Below are 21,473 nucleotides of genomic sequence, written 5' to 3' on the forward strand. Positions count from 1 at the left end.
TGCATTTATTTACTGAAAGACATTAAAGTTAATGGCAAAATGATCTGAAACTTTTTCTTTTTGTCCACTTATCTATCTAATCCAATTTCCCAAATTCTAGTACCACCAAAATGATCTATTAAAAGGAAATTATTTGTTTGATATTTAAGCGTGTTTATCTTTAAATATCGTGTTAGAATTTGCATTTACGTTTCACAATTTTTTTCTTGCCATCATCACTTAATAGGAACCCACATTTAACGTATGCATATACATTTTTTTTAACAGAGAATCGGCTAGCTCTAATTTCAATTCTGGAACCTCTCACGAGCAACTGACTTCTGCCACTAGTTGACAAGAGACAAACGGCATTCGACTTCCTGTTGTAAATAGCGTAAACTGTCCCAAGCCGATTCTCGGTATCTTCCTAACGTGCTGAAATATGTATTATTTACCGAGTTAATTGGTAAAGTTGTCAGAGAAAAAAATGTAACAGTCTGCCGAAAATAGTAAAATTAAACAGTTGAACTAGTTTTATTTTTCTTTTCTGTTAACAGATCTCTGGCTGTTTATCCACGACACATGTGGTTCAGCGTCGCCGTTGTTAGGCCCCTTTTTAAAAACAAATTTGACTAACCTTAAATAAATAGCCTGACAGACATGACAAATTGTTGTTCTTTGTAATTATAATACTCTAGATGGGTATCTACTGAATTAGTCAATGTATTTACGCACGACGTCCTGAGAATTGAAGGAAAACTAAAGGAAACTGACAATAAATGATAATCACTTTATTGAAATTAAGTACTTACATAGAGATAATTTTTTAATAACCTATTTTGTTGACAGAGTTTACAAGAGTTGACCAAGACATATTAGAATTTTTTATTTCATAAATTACATTTTTAGAACAAGATAATAAATTGTGACAGATAAAAATAAAGGTAATTAACAGTGTATTAACTACAATTGTGTTTTTTAATATTAAATAGATCTATTATTAGCTGTTTACTTCAGGTAGTATTTGAAAATATTCGTGTATCCAAATTAGTTATAATATACTTGGTTAGTGCAACTTTCTCGGTTTCGAAAATACAATATTTCGAATTTTCACCACCAAGAACGGCGGTGACAACATTTTTAACAGTAAGGCGATGTTTCGCATTGTACTAGCTATGTCCTGTCCAAATGTGGTTAGTGCAACTCTCTCGGTTTCGAAAATACAATACCTATGTAGTTTTCAGCCACGAAAATTGAATAATTCCAAATATTTCGAATTTTCACCACCAAGAACGGCGGTGACAGCATTTTTAACATTAAGGCGATGTTTCGCATTGTATTAACTATGTCCTGTTCAAATGTGGTTAGTGTAACTCTCTTGGTTTCGAAAATACAATACCTATATATGTTTTCGGCCACGAAAATTGAATAATTCCAAATATTTCGAATTTTTTGGATTTTTTATATGCTGTTGAGTACTTGCTATAAACATATTTATATAAAACATAATTTTTATATCCTCTTTAGACATATACATACAGTTCATACTAGATTAAATACGAAACAACAAAATATAATGTTTTTTAGTTTCTTTGAAATTTTTTAACAAAAAATATTTAAATAGTTAAAAAATTAATAAGTATCTATATCAAATAATATTACACACTGGCAATTGTTTAATTTGTTGTGTTACACTGTATAAACAACTTAACCAATTAATTTCATTAGACAAATCAATATACTCTTCATGAATTTTATTATCTAAACAGAGATGTCTGGAGTACTTTATAATGAAGACATGGATTGTCTCTAATAGATTTTATTAGGATCATAAATAACCACGACACTTAAGTTGTTTGAAATGTTAGTAGTAGGTTTTGTGTTTCGTGCCAATGGTAACTGAAACCGAAAAGAAAAACACTTTTTTCGCTTATAACGATCACGTTGCTTTCACAATTTGAATCAAATATAACACTTTTGTAAATTTTTAACTTTAAACTAACACAACTATAGAACACAACATTTAAGCTGTGCAATTTATGATAATAAACGAAGAATGTTAAGTGAAATATACACGGTGTTCCATGTAAAGGTTAATATCACAGTTCTCTTTGATAAGTTGCCCTTGGCAATAAGTGATACAGGTATATTTGAACTCTTTTTGTTAATTTTTACCAAAAAACACCCTCTAAAAGTTTGGCAGTAGAATCAAGGGACACTCTGTACATACAATTTATGTACTTATATAATTGAAAGTAAGTGTACATCTGGAGCCAAAGAAAAAACGTATCAAAAAGAAACAACTTTTTTCGATAAATTTAGAAATGAGTAAATTATTATGAATGATAGTAATAAAATAATAAAAAAACAAGTTAGTCAAAAAAATTGAATTTTTAAGCTTGTTCCCAATTAGAGTCTAAAAAAGTGATTCAGAGAAAGGGAACTATTAACGCATGCATTAATCACAATTATTTAGTATATTTTCTTTGCTGAAAGCAGGAAATGTACATTTTCTGATGTTTACATCTTCTCCACGATCTTTCATTGCGAAAAATTAAAGGAAGTTCCTCCTACTTGTTCTGTAATGGTCTTACTAAAAGTACGATTTCTTGTCAATAAAACGCCAGAAGATAAATGGGCTGCTGTAATAACAATATATTTTTTATTCCCATATATGGACATGTATTATTCTTTTTAATATTTCATTTTATAACACACGAAATAAATTTCTATGTCTTGCCCTATTTTATACGTTATTATGGACGTACTATTGTTACCGACATACGAGTATATTTAAAACAGTCCAAACACAGCTCAAGCTAACGAGAAATCAAAAAAATACAGTTCAAACTTAAAGTCGCTGTTTAATTTTAGAGCCCATATCGAATGGTTCAAATAACAAAACATGAAACACTGAAGCAAAGTCTACCCTTTCCCAGCATGTACACCATGCTGCGTAGCATTTTAAATGCCATATTAATATTAATGTTCCTGTAGATGGTATTAATATATCACAGGTCGGGATTTTACGGCAGGTATTAATGAGGTTCTTAAAATAAAATACAAACAATATGATTCTGTTTCGTGGAAACTTAAAAACGTCCTAAAAAACTTAATAGGGGACATGTACAGGGTGTGACACGATTAATGCCTATTAGATGATAGCCCAAGTGATTTTAAAAGAAAAAACTTCCTTGGGAGACGAAAAATGCCACCAATAGTTTAGAATTCTAATCTGAACTATTTTAATGTCTTAATTTCAGTTGTTTTTCAGTTTCATTGCTCAAGTATTTTTATATTTAAATCCAATCCACACGATGAATTTTTTGTTATTTATTTATTTCGATTGAAGTTATACATTTATTGTCACAGAAATAATCTCTTGTTTTAATTACGTTCTTTCAAAAAAGTATCCGAAATTTGTTAATAAAACCACATATAAAACACAATTAATTATCAAAATTTACTTTGTCTCCTTCAAAACAGGCTCCATTTGGAGCAATGCACTTTTTCCAATAAACAACCCAGTCATCAAAGCACTTTTTAAACTCATATTCCATTCCGGTGTGGGCATCAACTCCTTGAGTGATTTTTGTATTATGGCTTCTATCGACTTGAAACGTATTCCACGAAGTGGTAATTCGAGTTTCAGAACAAGAAAAAAATCAGCAGGACCCATATCAGGCGAATACGATTGCTGCTCTACGACATTCGTCGAGTTTTTGGTCAATAATTCAGTCACAATTATCGCTTTGTGTGATGGTGCATTATAGTGGTGCAAAATCCAAGAATTGTCTTTCTATAAATTTGAGTTTTTACAGCGGATACGTTAAAAGACGACCAAAACGTAGTAAATCATCAATCATTTCTCGGCCATTTTTGAATGAGAAATTCCGGATACTTTATTCGCAGAACGTAGTTTAAAAAATTTAGATACTATAAATACTTTTTTCCTAATAGTTATTGAAATTACTTTGCTGTGCTGTAAATTAGCTTACTATAAAAAGGAAGAAAAGATTATTTGAATAACTAATCGGAACAACTTTATTTACACTTACCAACGTATTTTTTTTATCTCAACGTATCTGTTGCAGTGCCCTATGTGAATTCGGATGCATCAAAATGCCAGAAACTGGCATCGCTGGCAGCATTGGAAGACCATAAAACTGTCGTCGAGACCAGTCTACGATTACTAACGGGCACATGGATATCTGAAGGGTATGGTTGATTTATGGTTACTATCAAATTTATTTGCTGATATTGGAACGGGAAAGATAAGGGCCTGTTAGAAGTCACAATTATCAGACCCATCCTTTGGTCACAACCTTTTATCACACTCCTTTTAAAATCTGAAGTCGACAGTGTGTGTTTTCATTTTATTTGTAATTTAAAATATCCACATCTAATTTCAAATATGTTTATTCTAAGTGCATTCAGATAAATATTCATAGTGATGTCACTCATCAGAACATGGTTAAAGCCAACAGTTTTAAATATTCAGTGAATAAACTCAGCAGAGCCCCACAAACGTTGGAAACCGACAAATTTTCTACCTTATTCGAAGAACGGTCTGATTCGATTCTGATAAGACGTTCAGAAATATTACAATGAAGTCCTCGTCTAAGCATCATAAATATCTGTCAAGCAGTTCAGAATTTAAATCTTCACAATGGAGGGGCAGGTACATCCGAGGCAAGCACGACCCATATTTTAAAAACGGCAGGGGGTTGAATAAACATGCTGCAGTTAATCTAGTTGGCCGTGTGGACCTTCGTCCACGTAGGACCACCTGGAAAAAAAATGTAAATAAAAATAGAGAAACTAGATATGTGTTTGCGGGAAACTGCATACTTTAAGTAAAAAACATTATAGTAAAACACGCAAACTTGGTTTTATTAGCAAGTATCATGTTACTGCTGATTACATTGTGTTGATTTAAGTCAAACACGAGAAATTCCCAGAAATTCCAGTGAAATTGTCTTTTATATACTGCATAGGTACCATTTACTTTGTTGGTACCTATTTTGCAAAAATATTTGCAAGTAAGTCCATGTGAAATAACTCTAATGCCTCGCAGGCAGACATAAATTTGAACTCATTTTAAAATGACATAAAATCAAAATAGACGTAACTACGCTAAGGCTCACCAAACCCGAAACATTTAAATATATTTTCAATATACACACATGGGACCTTTAATGACTAGTAAAACAGGTCATAAACCGTGGTTTATTTTAATTGTCAGTTCTTATTATTTTAAGCATAAATTTAAAATAATATACACGCTGTCAAAAATAGCGCTATACGTTCATTATTTCCTTTCGCTTACGCCTTGGATATTTCGCATGAATACGTTGCGTAAATTACGTTATTTTTATCAGCGTCTGATAATATTGTTATAATTATGACTAGATAAACTAAATAACAAATACTGTGGAAATCGTTCCAGGTTTAAAGAGGAAAAGAAAATATATCTGCGCTATTTATTTATATCATTTGTGTTAATACAACAAACTTTAAATCTACTTTACACATTTGTGGAAACTTTATATTCTATATATAAATAATATATCAATTAGCCAAAACTTTTTTTAGCTGGTACTAACAGTCGTTTTATTACACTTCTTTAAAGAGTCCCAAATTCTTTTAAACGACCAACTAAGCTTCACAAAGCTGTTAGACGGTATTTCAATTCTGCTATAAAGATTCCATTGCATTCACACAAAAAAAAGTTAACGTTTTTAAACTATTTTTTATAACACCCTGTATTCATTTATTTACTAACTGCATATCTGAATAAGTTGTTTGAACTTACTACCCATTATTTGTAATTATAAAAAATATGTCCAACTGTTTTGATAAAAAAATTATAACAAGTTGACTTACTCCGTAAATAACAATCCACATAATCATAAAACCAACCAGTGTTAAGTACAAATGAAATAACTAACACTTGTTAATTATAATCTTTACAAAAAGACAAACATACATTTTTGTTTGCCGGCAAATAATTCAGCTACTTTTGTCTATTATGTTGTCTATTTTATAATGAATTAAAACAATAATATTTTTTAAGTGTAACTTACTACTGGTTTATCTTCAGGATTTTCGACCGATAATATACTGGTTTTATAAAGTGGGCGCCTGACTTAAATATGCACAAACAGGCAGTGGAAAGGAATGGGGAAAACCAATATTTGCACACTTTTTTATATCTTCGCAAATAAATAATGATAAGCTTTTCGTACTTGCAGACACGGATATTTTTCCAAAAATTTAATGAGATAAAATGGATTTAACAAAAATATCATTAAATAATCTTTAAATGGTACCTATATGTTACTTCCGAGAAAATTTTCAAGGTGTTATTACTGCCAAAACATAATTATACATTTTTATTGCTTTGCAGAATTCAATTGTTTTTAATACATTTGTGATTACGTGCCAAATTATAGACCGTCGAAAAAATGTAGGTACTTCCAGAATATTCAGTTCTTCAGATACAAAAATTTTTATTTTGATTTTGAGTATTATGGTCTTTGGGAATTTTTCAAAAACTGTTTAAACAATTTGGGTCTCTTGGAAAACACCTGGAAGTATTCTCTTTTGACTGTTTTAGTTGCACTAAATTCAAATCTTATGCGTCTGCTTTCCGCTAACTTTAAATATTGACGTAAAGGATGCATCCTAACTTCACTTCACACGATCCAATACACTCAGCAAATGTAAATACCGACAAGGGGACTTAATCTCCAGTTTGACTCCTTCTTCTGAAGAAGAGCGCGAGAGAGAGATCTAATGACGTAGCAACCAACCTAAAAATTGTTCAACCATTGAAACTACCACAAAAGGCAGCAAATCAAACAATAAATAGAACTAGAACCCAAAACTTTCGTATTTAAATAATAAATAAAGGGTGAACCCTTTAACTAACTACTGAGTTGTATCTCCTTTTTCTAAAAGTCTAATGAATTTGTTTCCTTGTGCTTATCCACTTTTTTGTTTCGAAGCATTGACATATTAATAATTTTACGGCCTACGTATGCACTTAAGGTTACATGTACAATGAAAAAGTACATTTTCAGCCTGTCTATCTAAACATCAGAGACGTGCAGGTCTGTAGGATATTTTTACTGCTATGTAGAGATTTACCACAAAATCTGAGATAACGAAGAATAATAAACCAAACTCAAGTCAAATAAAGGGGAAAAAAATCCGAATACAACATTCTTATGTAAATCCACGTTGGTTTTCGTCTCGCGGGCGGCCGGCGGAATCTTTTTTGCGAAGCGTTCGCATTGCTAAAACCGATGGTATTATTCTGTGCACGATAAGAATGTCCCTATTTGGAATCTGGTCGCCGAACAATGATGCTTGAAAATTTACTAGGGTCTCTCATCTTTTCGGAACAAGAAATAGTGATTTTTAATAAACCCGGTAATTGGTTTTTAAATGCCCTGTATAAATAAACTGTTTCTGATGCGCCCAAGAACTATTTTAGTTCAGCTTAAATTTCAGATTTGGCCATAAGAAAGAATAAAGTTGATGATGATTTTTCTAAGCCAAAAGTTTGAAATAAAAATTTGAATTCAGTCAAGTTTTCTATAAAATCTTGATAAAAAAGCTACAGTAGATCCACGAAATCACATTTGTTTTTTCTCCAAAGTGTCTCTAAAACTGAAAACGCTGTTTCTTCACCATTTTCCTGTCTCTTTTCGAGATGCTTCAATAAAAATTTTAACTATTGAGATTGCTGACATTATAGGAATATTTATTGTATCCAAAACTGATATTGTTTCAATAATAAACAACGAGTGTCAATTTTACGCACCAAGCATTCACTTATTACCACTGTAAATCAAAGTTCACAGAATTAATATATTGCACTACTTTAATTCTATTGTTAATTTATTACGCTTACAATGTTCTCAGTTATTAACACAGAATGTCTTTATGACATTGAAATTATCCTTACAACAATAGAAATTCATCTGAAATTTCATAGAAGTGGACTAATTGTAGCATTATTTATAAGAATTCTTAACAGGCATTGTGTCTTTTCCTCGTAGAATCACAGTGTTCCTTTCCTTTAAAAAAAAATTACTGAATATACTGAAATAATAAAAAAATCCGATTATTCCAAATGATCAATTTATTGAAATCAAATCAAAACTATAAATTAGAAATTATTGTATTCTCTTTTTTCTTCAAGTTGTGAAACACGACCAGGCTCAGAATTCGTCATACGTTCTTACACGTTCGACAGTGATGGACGATACTTTCTGATTCAGCACCACTATTGGGACGACTCATGTTCATCCCCCCAACTTACGGTGCTTTCCCATGGCCGTATTCAGTTGAGAAACTCTTTAATCCAACCTGGAGCAGCCAGCGGTATCATCAAGCTGACCAACATTACCATAATACCCCAAGATAACAATGCAGCCAAGGAGTTGGATAAGGTTGTCGCCATGGAATGTCCAGGTGAATATAAATATTCAAAAAATTCAAGTCACAACCGTTAATGTCAATCAAAAGCTTTTTTAGCCTGTTTCATAGGTTTCTGCAACCAATTTTTGCAAAAAATTAACTTTAATAAAATATATTCACGTCCATACTTCATGTAAACAGCATTGTTTGTTTACTAATAGTGATTGTCTTCATAAAAAAAATACTATAATTACTATTGATCATCAAATCTATTGTTTTAATTGTGTTGGAGCAGAAAAAATTTATCCTAAATGTCTTGCTATCAAGAAATTAGACTCACCCATTCGCCTATTTAAAATTCATTCCGTGGTTCCTGTAAATAAATTGAAAATGCGTAGACGCGTAATAGTTATTATGCATAAATTGTTTTTTCCAGGAAGTCGAGATATTATACCTAATCCTGGGTTGAGTACTTGAATTTGTATAAGTCTCTAAATATAATTTAAATTATAGTACTATTGTAGTGAATATCAGAATACGACTATGAATAATAATTATTGTTATATCACAATGTTTACTTCGGTACTTCTGTAAATCCACTGCTGATTATGTTTTAAGAACTATGCGACATAAACAAACACGTGATTGAAACCCAACTAAAACAATGCTAATTTTAGGTCAATATTGGAAATCCTGGCGCAGATATGAAGAGCACACTGTGTACGATAGTCGCTACGATGAGAAAAAGAAGATATATAACCTCTGGGCTTCAACTTACGAGCATTCAGTGAACACCAGGGGAAACGTCCATTTCAGCGACATCTCTTGCATGGGATCACTGAAATGGGCCTTCACTGAACTAAAACTGTTGAAAATACAACTCAGACCAATCTTAGAAGGGACTAAGAAGGCGTACAAACACATGAGGATGGAACTTCTGTTAGGAGACATCCATTCAAATTTCAGACTGAGGGAAATTTACAACCCCACAAGTTTCCAGGTTCCCCTAGTGAAACAAGCCAAAGACGAAACGATCTTCATCAATAGACACTCGTATTTAATCAAGAACTTGAACAACATCCCAATGAACATTTTCACGAATGGAAAAGCGCCCCCACACTTAATAGAAAAGCCTCACCTACCCCCTTACATTTGGGGCGAGTGGACGTCCACTCGTTGCGAAGTAAGGCCGATGGGACTATACCTTACTAGGAAGTTTTCCTTCTATTCAGAAGATTCCACATGGGTGGGAGAACACAGGTTCTTCTCCGACCCCTTCTGCAAAATCTCCAAGTTTGTCGTTACAGCAGCAGGACATTTTTCCCTGCAAGGTCCAAACAAGGAACTTAGAGGTTCTACTAATATAGACTTCCACATAGAGGAAGCCACTTTGGTTGTTTTGGAACAAAGGATGATCCACGAAATGAGACTGACAGGGTTGTGTGGTAAGGGTGAGTGGGAGGTTAATGTTCTTAAAGAATTGAGCACCACGAATGGTTGTCCTCAGTTAGGAATAACTCTTCCTTCAGAGCTGTATGATATCGTGAAGCTAGAAATGGACTACAAAGGTTCTTGTTTGCTCTTTCTGGGGCAAGTTGAGACTGATAATATGCATACCCCGTCCACTGGGAGGCCTTCTGCCTTTCAGTTGCCTCTGATTAAATGTGGAGAAGTCTCAAATTATTCCCAAGGTTTAAAAGATATTCTAACCAGTAGTATGTACTATAACAGCGCCAGTAATCACGAATTGAATTGTCTTATTGCAAAATGTTCATTTATAGTTGCCTTTATTGTGTTGTGTTTAAGTAGGTAAATTATTAAATTTGTTTTTATTTCTGTGTATATTGTAAATAGTTTTGTACAAAGGGACAAGATTACCAGTGATTCTAGTTGTATAGGAAGTTATATTTTTCTACAGAAAATATATTTTTTACATAAGCAGATTTTAATGATTTTTATTTAATAACGTATGTTTACGGTGTCGATTTCTATACTACCAATCTTATTTTATTTTAATATACTTAGTTGAGAAAGTAATCTGTGATATATGCGTATAAAACAATAATAAATGTCACTTATAATTTAAGTAAGAGATAATAAATAGTTCTATTTAGAGCATAAGGAAGACTATCATTGTTTAAAATATTTATTTTAAGTTTTGTCCATATCATGTGTTATAATTTCATAAAATAAAAGACAAATTTATAATAAAAATTTGTTATTTTAAAAGTTGTTTTTACTGTGAACATACACTAATGCAAACAATTAAAGGGTGGGTCAAAAGAATTTCCGAAATTTTTCCGTGAATTTTGGCAGACTGTATTTATGTGAAAAATGGTCGTATCGGGAATTACAAAAAGCATTTTGAAGCTGTAAAATTCTAGTTTTTAGATCTTTAGGCCGAAATTTTTTAAGAGCTACGGTTATCATGCAATTCTAAAAAATAGCACACCAAAAAAATTTGCCAAAATTTCTTTTTTTCTTTTCAAAAATCACCGAAAAATTTCAAAAAATTCTTTTGACCTTTTATTTTTTTGCATTAGTGTATTATTAACGCTTTCTGATTAAAAAATAACAAAAATTGTTTGATTTATAAAATATTTACAAACAGTTTTGAAGTAGCTACCTTTTCAAAAATCTTCTCTTGAAAAGTAATTTTGACAAATTCGAAAATGAACTTGTTTATGTCGCCAATAATTAAATACATATGTATTATTAAAATTCAAAAAATGTACACATATAATTTCTTAATCCTTAACTATGCAAATTATACGATTTGTTTAAAAACCATTGCAGAAATGTTAAACCATATGCTTTACACACTTATTTAAGTTTACTCTAAAATTTCGTACAAAATTTTAGAGAAATTTTCAATATTATGAGATCGGTACAATTTTGTTTAGTGATTTCTGTATGTAACGAAATATTTAAAAAGATTAAATTTATTCTTTGAAAAAAGTTTACCATATGTAAAGTCATGTAGATTCGACAACGTCACGAAAATTATAAAAATAGACAACCTTGATTGTTGTGGCAGCGTCAAAAATGGGCAGGTGTTTGCCTAAGCTTAGGGTGCATTGTAATGTATATTTGTCTTCTGTAAATAGAAGTATTTATACGTATACTAGAGATAATATTTCGATCATCAGAAGTTACCTAAAATGTAATTACTTATGGAAGAAAATCTTCAGTAATGAAATAAACTTCCCTCAATTGTCCTTTTTAATAGACAAATTTTGTGCAAACCTCATCTTTATTTTGGTTAATTCAAATTATTTCTACTACTTACTGAGTATTACAAATATGGGTACAATAACAGAGTCCTCACAAGCGGTATATATTTTCTTGTTCCAATATCTGAACTATTATTAAGTGGAGAGTAATTGCTCATCAACTGTCAACCTCATTGTTTATATACTCTTTACTGAATTGAATTCCGGCGTTTATAGAAGTATTATTTGCCATTATTATCACTTTATTCCGTTTGTGTTGTTCTGCCGTGCTAAAATAGGTAGGTTTTTTGTGCACCAGTGTCCATTTTCACAGTTGCTGCATATTCAATTAGTCAATGAAAATTTGATTCGTTTCATCGAACAGAATAAGAGTAAGTTATATTTATACTGAATCAAAAATAAAATAAAAGTATAGAACCAAACCCAACTTCAACTTCTTTAGATGGAATACACTAGTAATGGCCAAAAGAGTATGCCATATATAACAATGGAGAAAGATTTGATCACATATTTGCTGATCATATCCTGCTTCTACTGTTTAAGTCATAATAATTTGACCTGATTATAGTCACACCTTTGCATAAGTTTGTAGTGATTATTCCTAAGAAAGTACTCTGTCGAACATACAGAAAGTTCTGTTTAAAAATGTTGAAATTGGGTTACTATAATAACTTTAACAAAAGCTCCTGTATAATTTCTTTCTATATTTTTTTTTATAAAAATAAACCCTCTACTGAGGTAGCAAAACATAAATGGAAACCTTGTGCCATGTACTCTTTTGGGATCAAAAATATCACATAAGTTACATTATTTATTAAATAATTCTTTACTTAAAGACAGGGTCTGTGGTAACATAATTTTTTCGTTGTTTCGAATAATCCTCAATCTACGTCATATAATTTCTATTTATTTTGCTGGTGTCTTTACCAGCAGCTACGTAATAAGAATATGATTTATAGGTGCGACACATTTAGTTATCTTGTATGAATAGTTTTAACAATGAACCTTAATCCGAAAAATAACAAGAACTCCTTGGAAATTTCCATGCATCCCTATACATTCAAAACTGAATAGTCTTCACTCAGTCTGGTTTGAACCGGGAATGTAGCCAGACCGACGATCCTTTCTCTAAAACTAAACAGCAACTTAAGGTGAATATTTCCTTCATCCGCAACAACCATTCATCAATTATCAATGTTTCCTTCTACCAATTTTTCTTTGTTTCTGATAATTTCAGATGGTTAATTCCACTACACTATCGTCCTTGTTGGAGGCAGCAACCACTGCATTGCCAAGTAAAGAGAAGCCTCACTTGCTTTTCTCTTGGTACGACTATGGACTATTTAGCACGATGTTGGCTATAAGTGGGCTAATTGGGATTTACTTTGGCTGTTGCGGTAAGAAGCAGAATACCACGAAAGAATACTTGATGGGAGGGAAGAAAATGAAGGTTATTCCCATCGCTATCTCTCTAGTAGCCAGGTAGTACTGTTGCATCTACCACTTAATTACGTTTTTGCCACATGTATTATTGTTCTATTATTAAATTTTAATGCATTCATTTAAGTAGTACGTACTTTCTCCAACTTTATATATGTATGTTAGATACATCAGATTCCTTGACAAGATTTTTTACATGTTTTTCTCAGTCATACATCAGGAATAACTCTTCTGGCCTTACCCGCTGATGTTTATGTGTTCGGAGCAACCTACTGGCTGGGTTCCATCTCTATGATGATTTTATCTGTAATAACTGTGTACGTGTATCTTCCTGTTTTCTACAATCTGCACCTAACAAGCACGTACGAATACCTGGGAAGAAGATTCGACGATAAGACGAGAAAATGCGCCTCTTTCCTCTTCGCATTAGCCTTATTTGTGTACTTGCCGATAGTTATTTACATACCAGCTTTAGCGTTCTCTGCAGGTAAGAGCAATGCAAACAACAGAGATCTTGTTTTGACAAATAAGCTTTGTTAAATTCTTGAAAGATTTATGACTTTATCACATTAATTTTTCATGATTTTATATTGCTTCTTTGAACAGTTATGCAACAAATTAAACAAACTGTTAAATTTCTTTCTTTTATCAACGTTTATTTTTATCATTAATGAAAATATTCATCTTCTCTAGCCACTGGTGTCGATGTTCATGTAATAACACCAATCGTATGCAGTGTGTGCATCTTTTACACAACACTTGGAGGACTAAAAGCTTTGGTATGGTCGGATACTCTCCAATTTTCTATAACTGTTGGGGCAATGACGACTATATTCATCCTCGGAGTAAACGCTACTGGTGGATTTGCAAATATGTGGCAGAAGTCTGTTGAAAGCGAACGCTTGGATATCTTTGAGTAAGTATGGATCAAATGTTGAACTGCAGTATTCAATAAAACATGTAGTCAATACACACAACACCTAGAGTTTAACAGTGAGATAAAAAAATTGGGTTAAGTGTAAATAAGAATTTTTTAAGTTATTATTTCATTCGACTTGTTCTATATTGTCTAGGATCACAATGTGGTGAAAATATTTCTATAATTTTTAGTTTCGATTTTGACTTTACAAAGAGAGAATCTTTTTGGGCTGTGACAGTTGGATTGACTATACACTGGGTGTCACATACCAGTATCAATCAAGGTTGTACTCAAAAATTCCTCTCTGTAGCTACTTTGGAAGAATCTAAACGGTAAGTATGACCAATCAATCAATATCTACTTATTTTATTACTTTCAAGGACATATTTAATTCTGATTTAGATCCGTTATATATTACTGTTTTGGAATGGTAATTATGAAGACCTTGAGCGTTTTGTGCGGTCTTGCAATGTACGCCAAATATTCCGACTGTGATCCCTTCACCTCTAAACATGTAAGCAGGAACGATCAGCTTCTTCCCTACTACGTAATGGACGTAGCAGGAAGTATTCCAGGACTGTCTGGGTTGTTCATTGCCGGGATTTTCAGCGCTGCCCTAAGGTGAGAAAATCCTCAAGCTAATTTATTCCCAATAAATATACTCTTTCTCTCTTTATTTGTAGTACGTTGTCAGCTAACTTAAATTGCTTAGCTGGTACCATATACGAGGATTTCCTCAAGGCGAGGCTGGAAAGGAAAGGTCCTCACAAAAACGCTGGGTACATCTTGAAGTTAATCGTTGTAATAACTGGAGTTGTCAGCACTGCTATGGTCTACGTTGTAGAAAATCTTGGGGGACTGCTTGCTATTTCCATTGGGTTGGGAAGTGTGGCACATGGGCCGCTTCTGGGCATGTTCACCCTTGGAGTTCTATTCCCAAGAGCCAACTCGAAAGCAAGTAGTAGCAATTAGCTTATTTGCATTTTTGTTTATTTATTCAATTGATGTGTTAATTTTCTCCAAAAGTATTAAGGAAAAACACAACAGCAGAGAAACTAGAGTTTTTTTCATGTTTTAGGGTGCTTTCTATGGAGGTTTAAGCAGTATGTTTTGCATGGGAACTGTAATCACTGTTGCCAACTACTATAAGTCCCAGAAATTACTAAAATACCCAACAAAACCCGTTTCTATAGATGGCTGTGACTTCAGTGTCAATTCAACCATCACCTCAGCATTTAACTCGACAGTTTCGTGAGTAATGTATTTACCAATTTCATTTCGGTTTTGAACTGGGACACTTGAATGATCTGCAGAAATTATAATTGATATTTCTATATTCCTTCAACTATTAGGTGTAGGATTCTTATCATTTGTTATTTCAGATCTGCTGGTACTGGTTCCGATATATTTCCTATCTTCAGAATATCATTCTACTGGTATACCATGTTTGGAGCCATCATAGGAATAACTGTTGGTATGATCATAAGTTACCTGACAGAGAGAAACGACCCACCCGTACCTATGGAACTTTTAAGTCCCGTTACATATCCTTTCTTACCAGAGGAGAACAAGAGTACTAATCAAAACTACTACACCGTGAATGTTGCTCTGGAAAAAGTTTCAACGGATAAGGGAAGAAAGTCTTTGAAAATTGAAGAGAATGAGGAGAGACTTCGAAAAGCGTCATACGTCTCTGAAACCTTCGATGATTGAAAAAGTTCTCTGCAACTTAGTTGCACCCTTACATTGGGATAGAGTGATATATTTTGTAGTAAATTATTTTTAAAGTGTTAAATAAAGTAATTTAGTTCCACAGTTGTTTCATTAAGGGTATTCAATTATTTCTAACGACTTGGAATCAATTACGGATTGCAATGGAACAAACCTATAACTTCACTATCTATATTTATGTGTATTACTGGTTGTATGTATGTAGATTTAGACAAACCATACTGTTTATTCATTGCCAAAGAAATGTAAACAAATGCGTGAATTTTCTCTCTAACATTTTAACTGTAATCAGATATATTATAAATAAAAAAATATTTATGCTTTTAGTATCATACCGTTCAGTAACAAACATTTAAATTTTGTAAGACGACTTTAAAATTATCATAAAAATATTTTAAGCATTTAACAGCAAACATTTTATTTTTAATAACTTTTCATTATTGTTGGGTTAAGTGTTGACAACACCGCAAGTGTATTTGATCAGTTGATCGGTTTGACCCCGATATAAATATATTTCTACTCGTTACTCTCAGTATACAAGTAACTGTGCAACGGTGGACAGTACAAAATGGGAGATAGCGGTAAGTACGTGAAACGGGTTGATAGGTGTTTTGATTTGAAATAAATTATATAAATATTCAAAAAAGTTCTGTGTTATTCAGAAAAATTCAATGAATTTTGCACGCGATAAATTATTGTATTCTTAAACCTAACTTATTAATATTAAGTACAAATCGAAATGGTTTCTATTTATTTCTATAAACTTAGATATCTATTAAAATAAATATTGACGATTTCAATAATTAGAATGTATTGTAGCCCAATGAACACAACGTTCTACAGTTCTTTTGGGAAATACAATCATCTCTGTGTGTATTTACTGAACTTCTAGATGTACCTGCTACATTAAATATGATGATTCAATTGTTGAAGCATGAGTAGTTTACTGCGATTTTTTTATGCGAATGTTCCAAAATTGACTAGGAACTTTTTATCAAAATTTTTACTAACAATAAGTAACCTTAACATGTCATCAATTTGTGATACAGATTTTTTCTATATAGATACAAATTTTAACACTAATAAAAAAATTGGACTGCATTATATTTTGCTGAAACTTGAGAAGTTTGAAGTGAAGCTGATTAAAGCTAAGTAGCTAGATTTCTATAAAAGAGAATAATTAAAGTGATTTCCCCAAAAACGTTTTCAAATAAAATTATTGGATTATGAACTGGATTGCTTTGATACAAGTACATTTGGAATGGTAATGACTAAAAAAAATATTGGAATTCTTCATAATCATCAGTACATATTTATATAAACGCCCAGTATTATGTTATCGTAATTAATTATTACACCTAAAAAGTTATTAATTCGGATCTTTCAAAATGCTAGTAATTTACTAATAAATATTTCATTCTTTAGGTCCAGGTTATGCAAGCCCTTTGGATGCCATGAAGGGCCCTAGAGAGGAAATTTTGTATGTAACTTGCGTACAACCTAACCAAGGCAAAGGAAAAACTGATCTTTTAGCAACTGTTGACGTTAACCCGGAATCACCAACATATTGTCAAGTCAGTATATTTAACATTTGTTAGCAATATAGAAGTGTTTATTAAAAAATAATACTATGGTATCAATCTTATGACTACCTACATATTTAGTTGCAACAAATTAATATTACTCAATCTTCGAATTTAAAAATGAAGAGATTAAAATTTGTTTATTTTTTAGATAATTCATCGATTGAGAACTGGAAATGAAGATGATGAACTGCACCATAGCGGGTGGAACATATGTTCTAGCTGCTATGCACCCAAAGGGTGCTGCAATGTGCAGAAAAGGGACAAACTTGTTCTGCCAGCCCTTGGATCTGATAGAATTTATATCGTAGAAACGGGGAAAAATCCTAGGGCACCTGAAATACACAAGGTACACTATTGATTACAAAAACTTTTAGTGTTTTGAGAGATAAAAACAGCTATTTAGGCAAAATAAATCTAACAATCAGTTGACCTATCCACTTTAAAATATCATATTACTTAAATCCATTTTTGCGAAATAACTAAAACAATTACTAAACATATAATTGAAACTGAAAGTCATTGTGTTGCTACCCACTAACTTATATAAAAGCAAGCACTTTATTGTTAACTTTAACTTCTCTTTAATCTTTGTTTCGATTCATCGTCGCCGTCGTTTAAACCAATTTATGTCACATTAAATAATAATTAATATAGTAACATCTGTATGTGAAAACATTTTAAAACTCTTTTATATATTTGAAGGTAATAGATTCATCAGAATTGGTGAATCTGGATTGTCGCACTCCTCATACGACTCACTGCTTAGCAAGCGGTGAAATAATGATTTCTGTCATGGGAGACAAAGAAGACAACGGCAAAAGCGATTACATTTTAATAGATGGAAAAACATATAAAACGAAAGGTAATATTTATTTCTGAGAATTGCTTAAACTACACAACATTACAATTAACATGTAGGTTGTTCTAATCAAATAAAGAAAACATCCTGACCTAATTTGACTCCAATAATACCTGCATTAAAAGATTTACAAAACTTCAGTAACTATTATGCTCAACTCAGTAGAATGGTAGACCACTATTAATAGCGATATACTACTTTATTTTAATTTATTACCTTTAAACCGCTTCTAGATATTGATTCAACTCATGACGTTTTATAATACTTTTATTTATTGTTATTAATTGTTACTGATCTTCAACATGTAAAAGGAACATGGGTTCAGGGAAAATCGGCCAATTTCAACTATGATTTCTGGTACCAGCCTTATTTTGACATTATGGTGTCTTCGGAATGGGGTGCTCCAAGGGTTTTCAAGACCGGTTTCAAACCTGAACACACGAAAGACCCAAATGCGTACGGACAAAATATAAATTTTTACTCGTGGAGTAAACGTGAGCTCATCCAAACTATTGACCTGGGGGAAGACGGACTGGCACCACTAGAGATCCGTTTTCTACACAATCCCAAAGAGAGTCAGGGATACGTAGGATGCTCAGTAAATGCAAACGTATTCAGGTAAATATGATAAAATCTTTATTTGAGTATAACGACCATTATACCATAATTTTGATTGTAAAAGCTAATATGAAGGATTTATTTTTATTTTGTTCAGAACGAAAGAGTTCCAAGAAATATCACCCAAGAACTTACATTACAGAAAAGAAAAGAAAAATTTAATTACCTACGTAGTGGTTTTCCTTGTTCCACATACAGATTTGTTTTCGGGATGTTTTTTATTCTTCTTTGCGTTTTATTTATTTTACTTTTCTTTGTTCCTCTTTGCTTTGTTGTATATTCTCCATATGTTGCTTCTGTTCCAAATGGTTTCAGCTTCTCATAGCTTCTTCCGAGCTGGTCGAAATTGAAGAAGTTATAAATGATTGAGTTTTGCTGATATAAACCCATTGGGTTATTGTTCGCATTTGAAATATTTTATCCATAATTAAAATATAAATTACTAACATTTCCAGATTTTATCTGAAACCTGATGGCACTTGGGCAGCGGACAAAGTAATTGACATCCCGCCGAAAAAGGTGTCCGGTTGGATCGGGGATTATATTCAAGGTGTAAACTTTGTTTAAATTGTTACGGAAATTATAACTAATTTGTGGAAATTTGTAGGAATGATAACTGATATTCTTTTGTCAATGGACGACAAATATCTCTATTTGTCAAATTGGCTTCATGGAGATGTAAGACAATACGACATTACAGACAGAGCTCATCCAAAACTTACAGGTAAATCGCCAACGTGTTACCTCGATCCCAACCAAGTTATTGGTTATTCCATTCAATTCATAAATAAAGACAAAGACAAAATTTAGAAAGAAAAATCTATGTTGCAATACTCTAGCTAGAAGAACTTAACTCTATAATATTTTACGTATTGACATTTTAATGGAGCATATACAAGTTAGATTCATTTTATGACAATTTAGACGCTATAGGAAAAATACAATTTCAGGTCAGGTTTTCGTCGGAGGTAAACTCTTCAGCGATCCCAGCATAAAAATTTTGGACGACCCAGAACATACGAAACCTCCAAAGCCAATCTATATAAAGGGAAAGAGATTCTACGGATCAACGCAGATGCTTCAACTGTCTCTAGACGGCAAGAGACTCTACCTCAGTAACAGCTTATTTTCACCTTGGGATAAACAATTTTATCCTGAGATGGTTGAAAAGGGAGGAAGTATTTTAAAAGTGAACATTGACACAGAGAACGGTGGAATGAAACTGGATGAGAGTTTCTTGGTAGATTTCGGGGAAGGCCCAGACGGGCCTCTGCTACCACATGAAATGAGGTAAATATCGAAAATGAAACTTTCCACTTTTATTTTGCTCTAAAAGTTGTTAGTCAAATATTTTTCTAAAACTCTCATCAAGTAAGTCCTGATCAGGTATTACATCCCCAATATCTAGTAAATATGTTATATGTATGTCACCGTTAATTCATAATAAATAATCTATCCAAATAATACTAATGAAACACATACCTGAACATATCTCTTTTTGGTAGTGCTGGTGTTAAAGAGCTTATATGATTTCATCTGGTGATAATTCTAGCAACGTCTTTAAAATTGATGTAAATTAACGTAATACATTTTGAAGTAAAAGCTGCTTTAAAGTTAGCATTTGATTTTTAACTGAAAATTCTATTTTTCTAGGTATCCAGGTGGAGACTGTACATCGGATATTTGGCTAGCAGGAGAATAACAACTTATTCATCAATATTATTCTCATTTGTATTGTTTTTTTTAATTTCTATTCATTTTTTTAAATAAACCCATAGCATTTTACAATTTTCTTCTGTAAGATAATGAAAATTTTATTAAAATAAAATTTTAAAGGAACCTAAATAATATGTTATAAGGTTGCAGTTATCAATTCTAGAAATTTACGTTTGCATGGATGGTACAAGCATATTTTTTGTTTATTTTCGTTAAATCATCTTGGTGCTTTGAAAATCTCACATTCAGTTTATATCAAGGTATTAATGAAGGAAAGTATCACTTAAGCGTCTGTTTCAAGTTATCACTGAAAATGAAAATCTTTCCATACTTTCATGCTTTAAGATACTTCAAGAACTTAATTTAACATAAATAATAAACAATTGGATCAAAAGAACAACTGTTTGAAAGAAAAGAAAACCAAATAAGGTTATTCATTGTTTCTCTTCAGGTACAGTTCTAAAAACAATGAGAAATGCAAAACTACTAAAGTATGAAAGTTGAAGAAACGGAAATAGAAGGTGAAAAGACATAAAACATTTAGATGTCCTTTGCTTTCGAATCATTGATGTTTAAAAATTTTTCTGTAACATCGTTGTATTCCTTCGCGTTTTTGCACCCAATGCACAAACGTGTTATCAATGAAAAAAACTAAATTGCAAATTGATAAATGTAATCTAATTGTTTAAAAATAAAAAAAAAGAGTGTTAAAATTTACTGTGGCCGTCCTAATCAACCGATTTCAATTTTTTAAAAACCATTTGAAACCTTGAGCAGTCTTTCCTATGTGAAAGAATTTTCAAGTATCTGGATCTGGATGAAAATTTTTTTTCAAAATTTCTTTCAAAAAATTATTTCGCGAAAACTATAGAACCGATTTTAATGAAATTCGTTGTGTTGTTTTATTATAAGTAGATAAACTATGCCGATTCAAACTCAATTTGCATAATTTTGGGTTGAAA

At 32.1% G+C, this 21,473-nt stretch overlaps 3 protein-coding genes across 3 annotated transcripts; all 3 read left to right on the forward strand.

The window, feature by feature from the left end:
- The first annotated feature begins 3,578 nt into the window (after nucleotides 1–3,578).
- On the forward strand, nucleotides 3,579–10,222 carry LOC108915382 (protein APCDD1-like). The gene is made up of 4 exons (XM_023455759.1): nucleotides 3,579–3,615; nucleotides 4,074–4,197; nucleotides 8,192–8,463; nucleotides 9,087–10,222. The coding sequence occupies exons 1-4, from the start codon at nucleotides 3,579–3,581 to the stop codon at nucleotides 10,220–10,222; spliced, it is 1,569 nt and encodes a 522-aa protein (XP_023311527.1).
- A 2,501-nt stretch (nucleotides 10,223–12,723) lies between these two features.
- Nucleotides 12,724–15,814, forward strand: LOC108915384 (sodium-coupled monocarboxylate transporter 1). The gene is made up of 9 exons (XM_018721405.1): nucleotides 12,724–12,793; nucleotides 12,880–13,124; nucleotides 13,292–13,569; nucleotides 13,776–13,998; nucleotides 14,193–14,333; nucleotides 14,404–14,622; nucleotides 14,685–14,955; nucleotides 15,080–15,252; nucleotides 15,384–15,814. The coding sequence occupies exons 2-9, from the start codon at nucleotides 12,880–12,882 to the stop codon at nucleotides 15,712–15,714; spliced, it is 1,881 nt and encodes a 626-aa protein (XP_018576921.1). The 5' UTR covers nucleotides 12,724–12,793; the 3' UTR covers nucleotides 15,715–15,814.
- Nucleotides 15,815–16,207: 393 nt separating this feature from the next.
- On the forward strand, nucleotides 16,208–20,583 carry LOC108915383 (selenium-binding protein 1-A). The gene is made up of 9 exons (XM_018721404.1): nucleotides 16,208–16,313; nucleotides 17,158–17,306; nucleotides 17,467–17,664; nucleotides 18,021–18,180; nucleotides 18,489–18,795; nucleotides 19,251–19,345; nucleotides 19,403–19,519; nucleotides 19,746–20,085; nucleotides 20,449–20,583. Exons 1-9 carry the CDS (start codon nucleotides 16,301–16,303, stop codon nucleotides 20,495–20,497), a joined length of 1,428 nt encoding a protein of 475 aa, XP_018576920.1. The 5' UTR covers nucleotides 16,208–16,300; the 3' UTR covers nucleotides 20,498–20,583.
- Nucleotides 20,584–21,473: the final 890 nt, after the last annotated feature.

Source organism: Anoplophora glabripennis, unplaced genomic scaffold (genome assembly GCF_000390285.2).
Source record: "Anoplophora glabripennis isolate ALB-LARVAE unplaced genomic scaffold, Agla_2.0 scaffold899, whole genome shotgun sequence".
Lineage (NCBI taxonomy): Eukaryota > Metazoa > Arthropoda > Insecta > Coleoptera > Cerambycidae > Anoplophora > Anoplophora glabripennis.

What these genes read in the sequence shown, in the direction of transcription:
- LOC108915384 (XM_018721405.1), top strand. Translation starts at nt 12,880, where the DNA reads ATGGTTAATTCCACTACACTATCGTCCTTGTTGGAGGCAGCAACCACT. An exon ending in GCTATCTCTCTAGTAGCCAG is followed by an intron (nt 13,125 to 13,291) that starts GTAGTACTGTTG and finishes TGTTTTTCTCAG; the next exon opens with TCATACATCAGGAATAACTC. An exon ending in AGCTTTAGCGTTCTCTGCAG is followed by an intron (nt 13,570 to 13,775) that starts GTAAGAGCAATG and finishes CATCTTCTCTAG; the next exon opens with CCACTGGTGTCGATGTTCAT.
- LOC108915383 (XM_018721404.1), top strand. An exon ending in GGGCACCTGAAATACACAAG is followed by an intron (nt 17,665 to 18,020) that starts GTACACTATTGA and finishes ATATATTTGAAG; the next exon opens with GTAATAGATTCATCAGAATT. An exon ending in AGCTCATCCAAAACTTACAG is followed by an intron (nt 19,520 to 19,745) that starts GTAAATCGCCAA and finishes ATACAATTTCAG; the next exon opens with GTCAGGTTTTCGTCGGAGGT.
- LOC108915382 (XM_023455759.1), top strand. Translation starts at nt 3,579, where the DNA reads ATGGCTTCTATCGACTTGAAACGTATTCCACGAAGTG. An exon ending in GAAACGTATTCCACGAAGTG is followed by an intron (nt 3,616 to 4,073) that starts GTAATTCGAGTT and finishes TATCTGTTGCAG; the next exon opens with TGCCCTATGTGAATTCGGAT. An exon ending in GGCACATGGATATCTGAAGG is followed by an intron (nt 4,198 to 8,191) that starts GTATGGTTGATT and finishes TTTTTCTTCAAG; the next exon opens with TTGTGAAACACGACCAGGCT.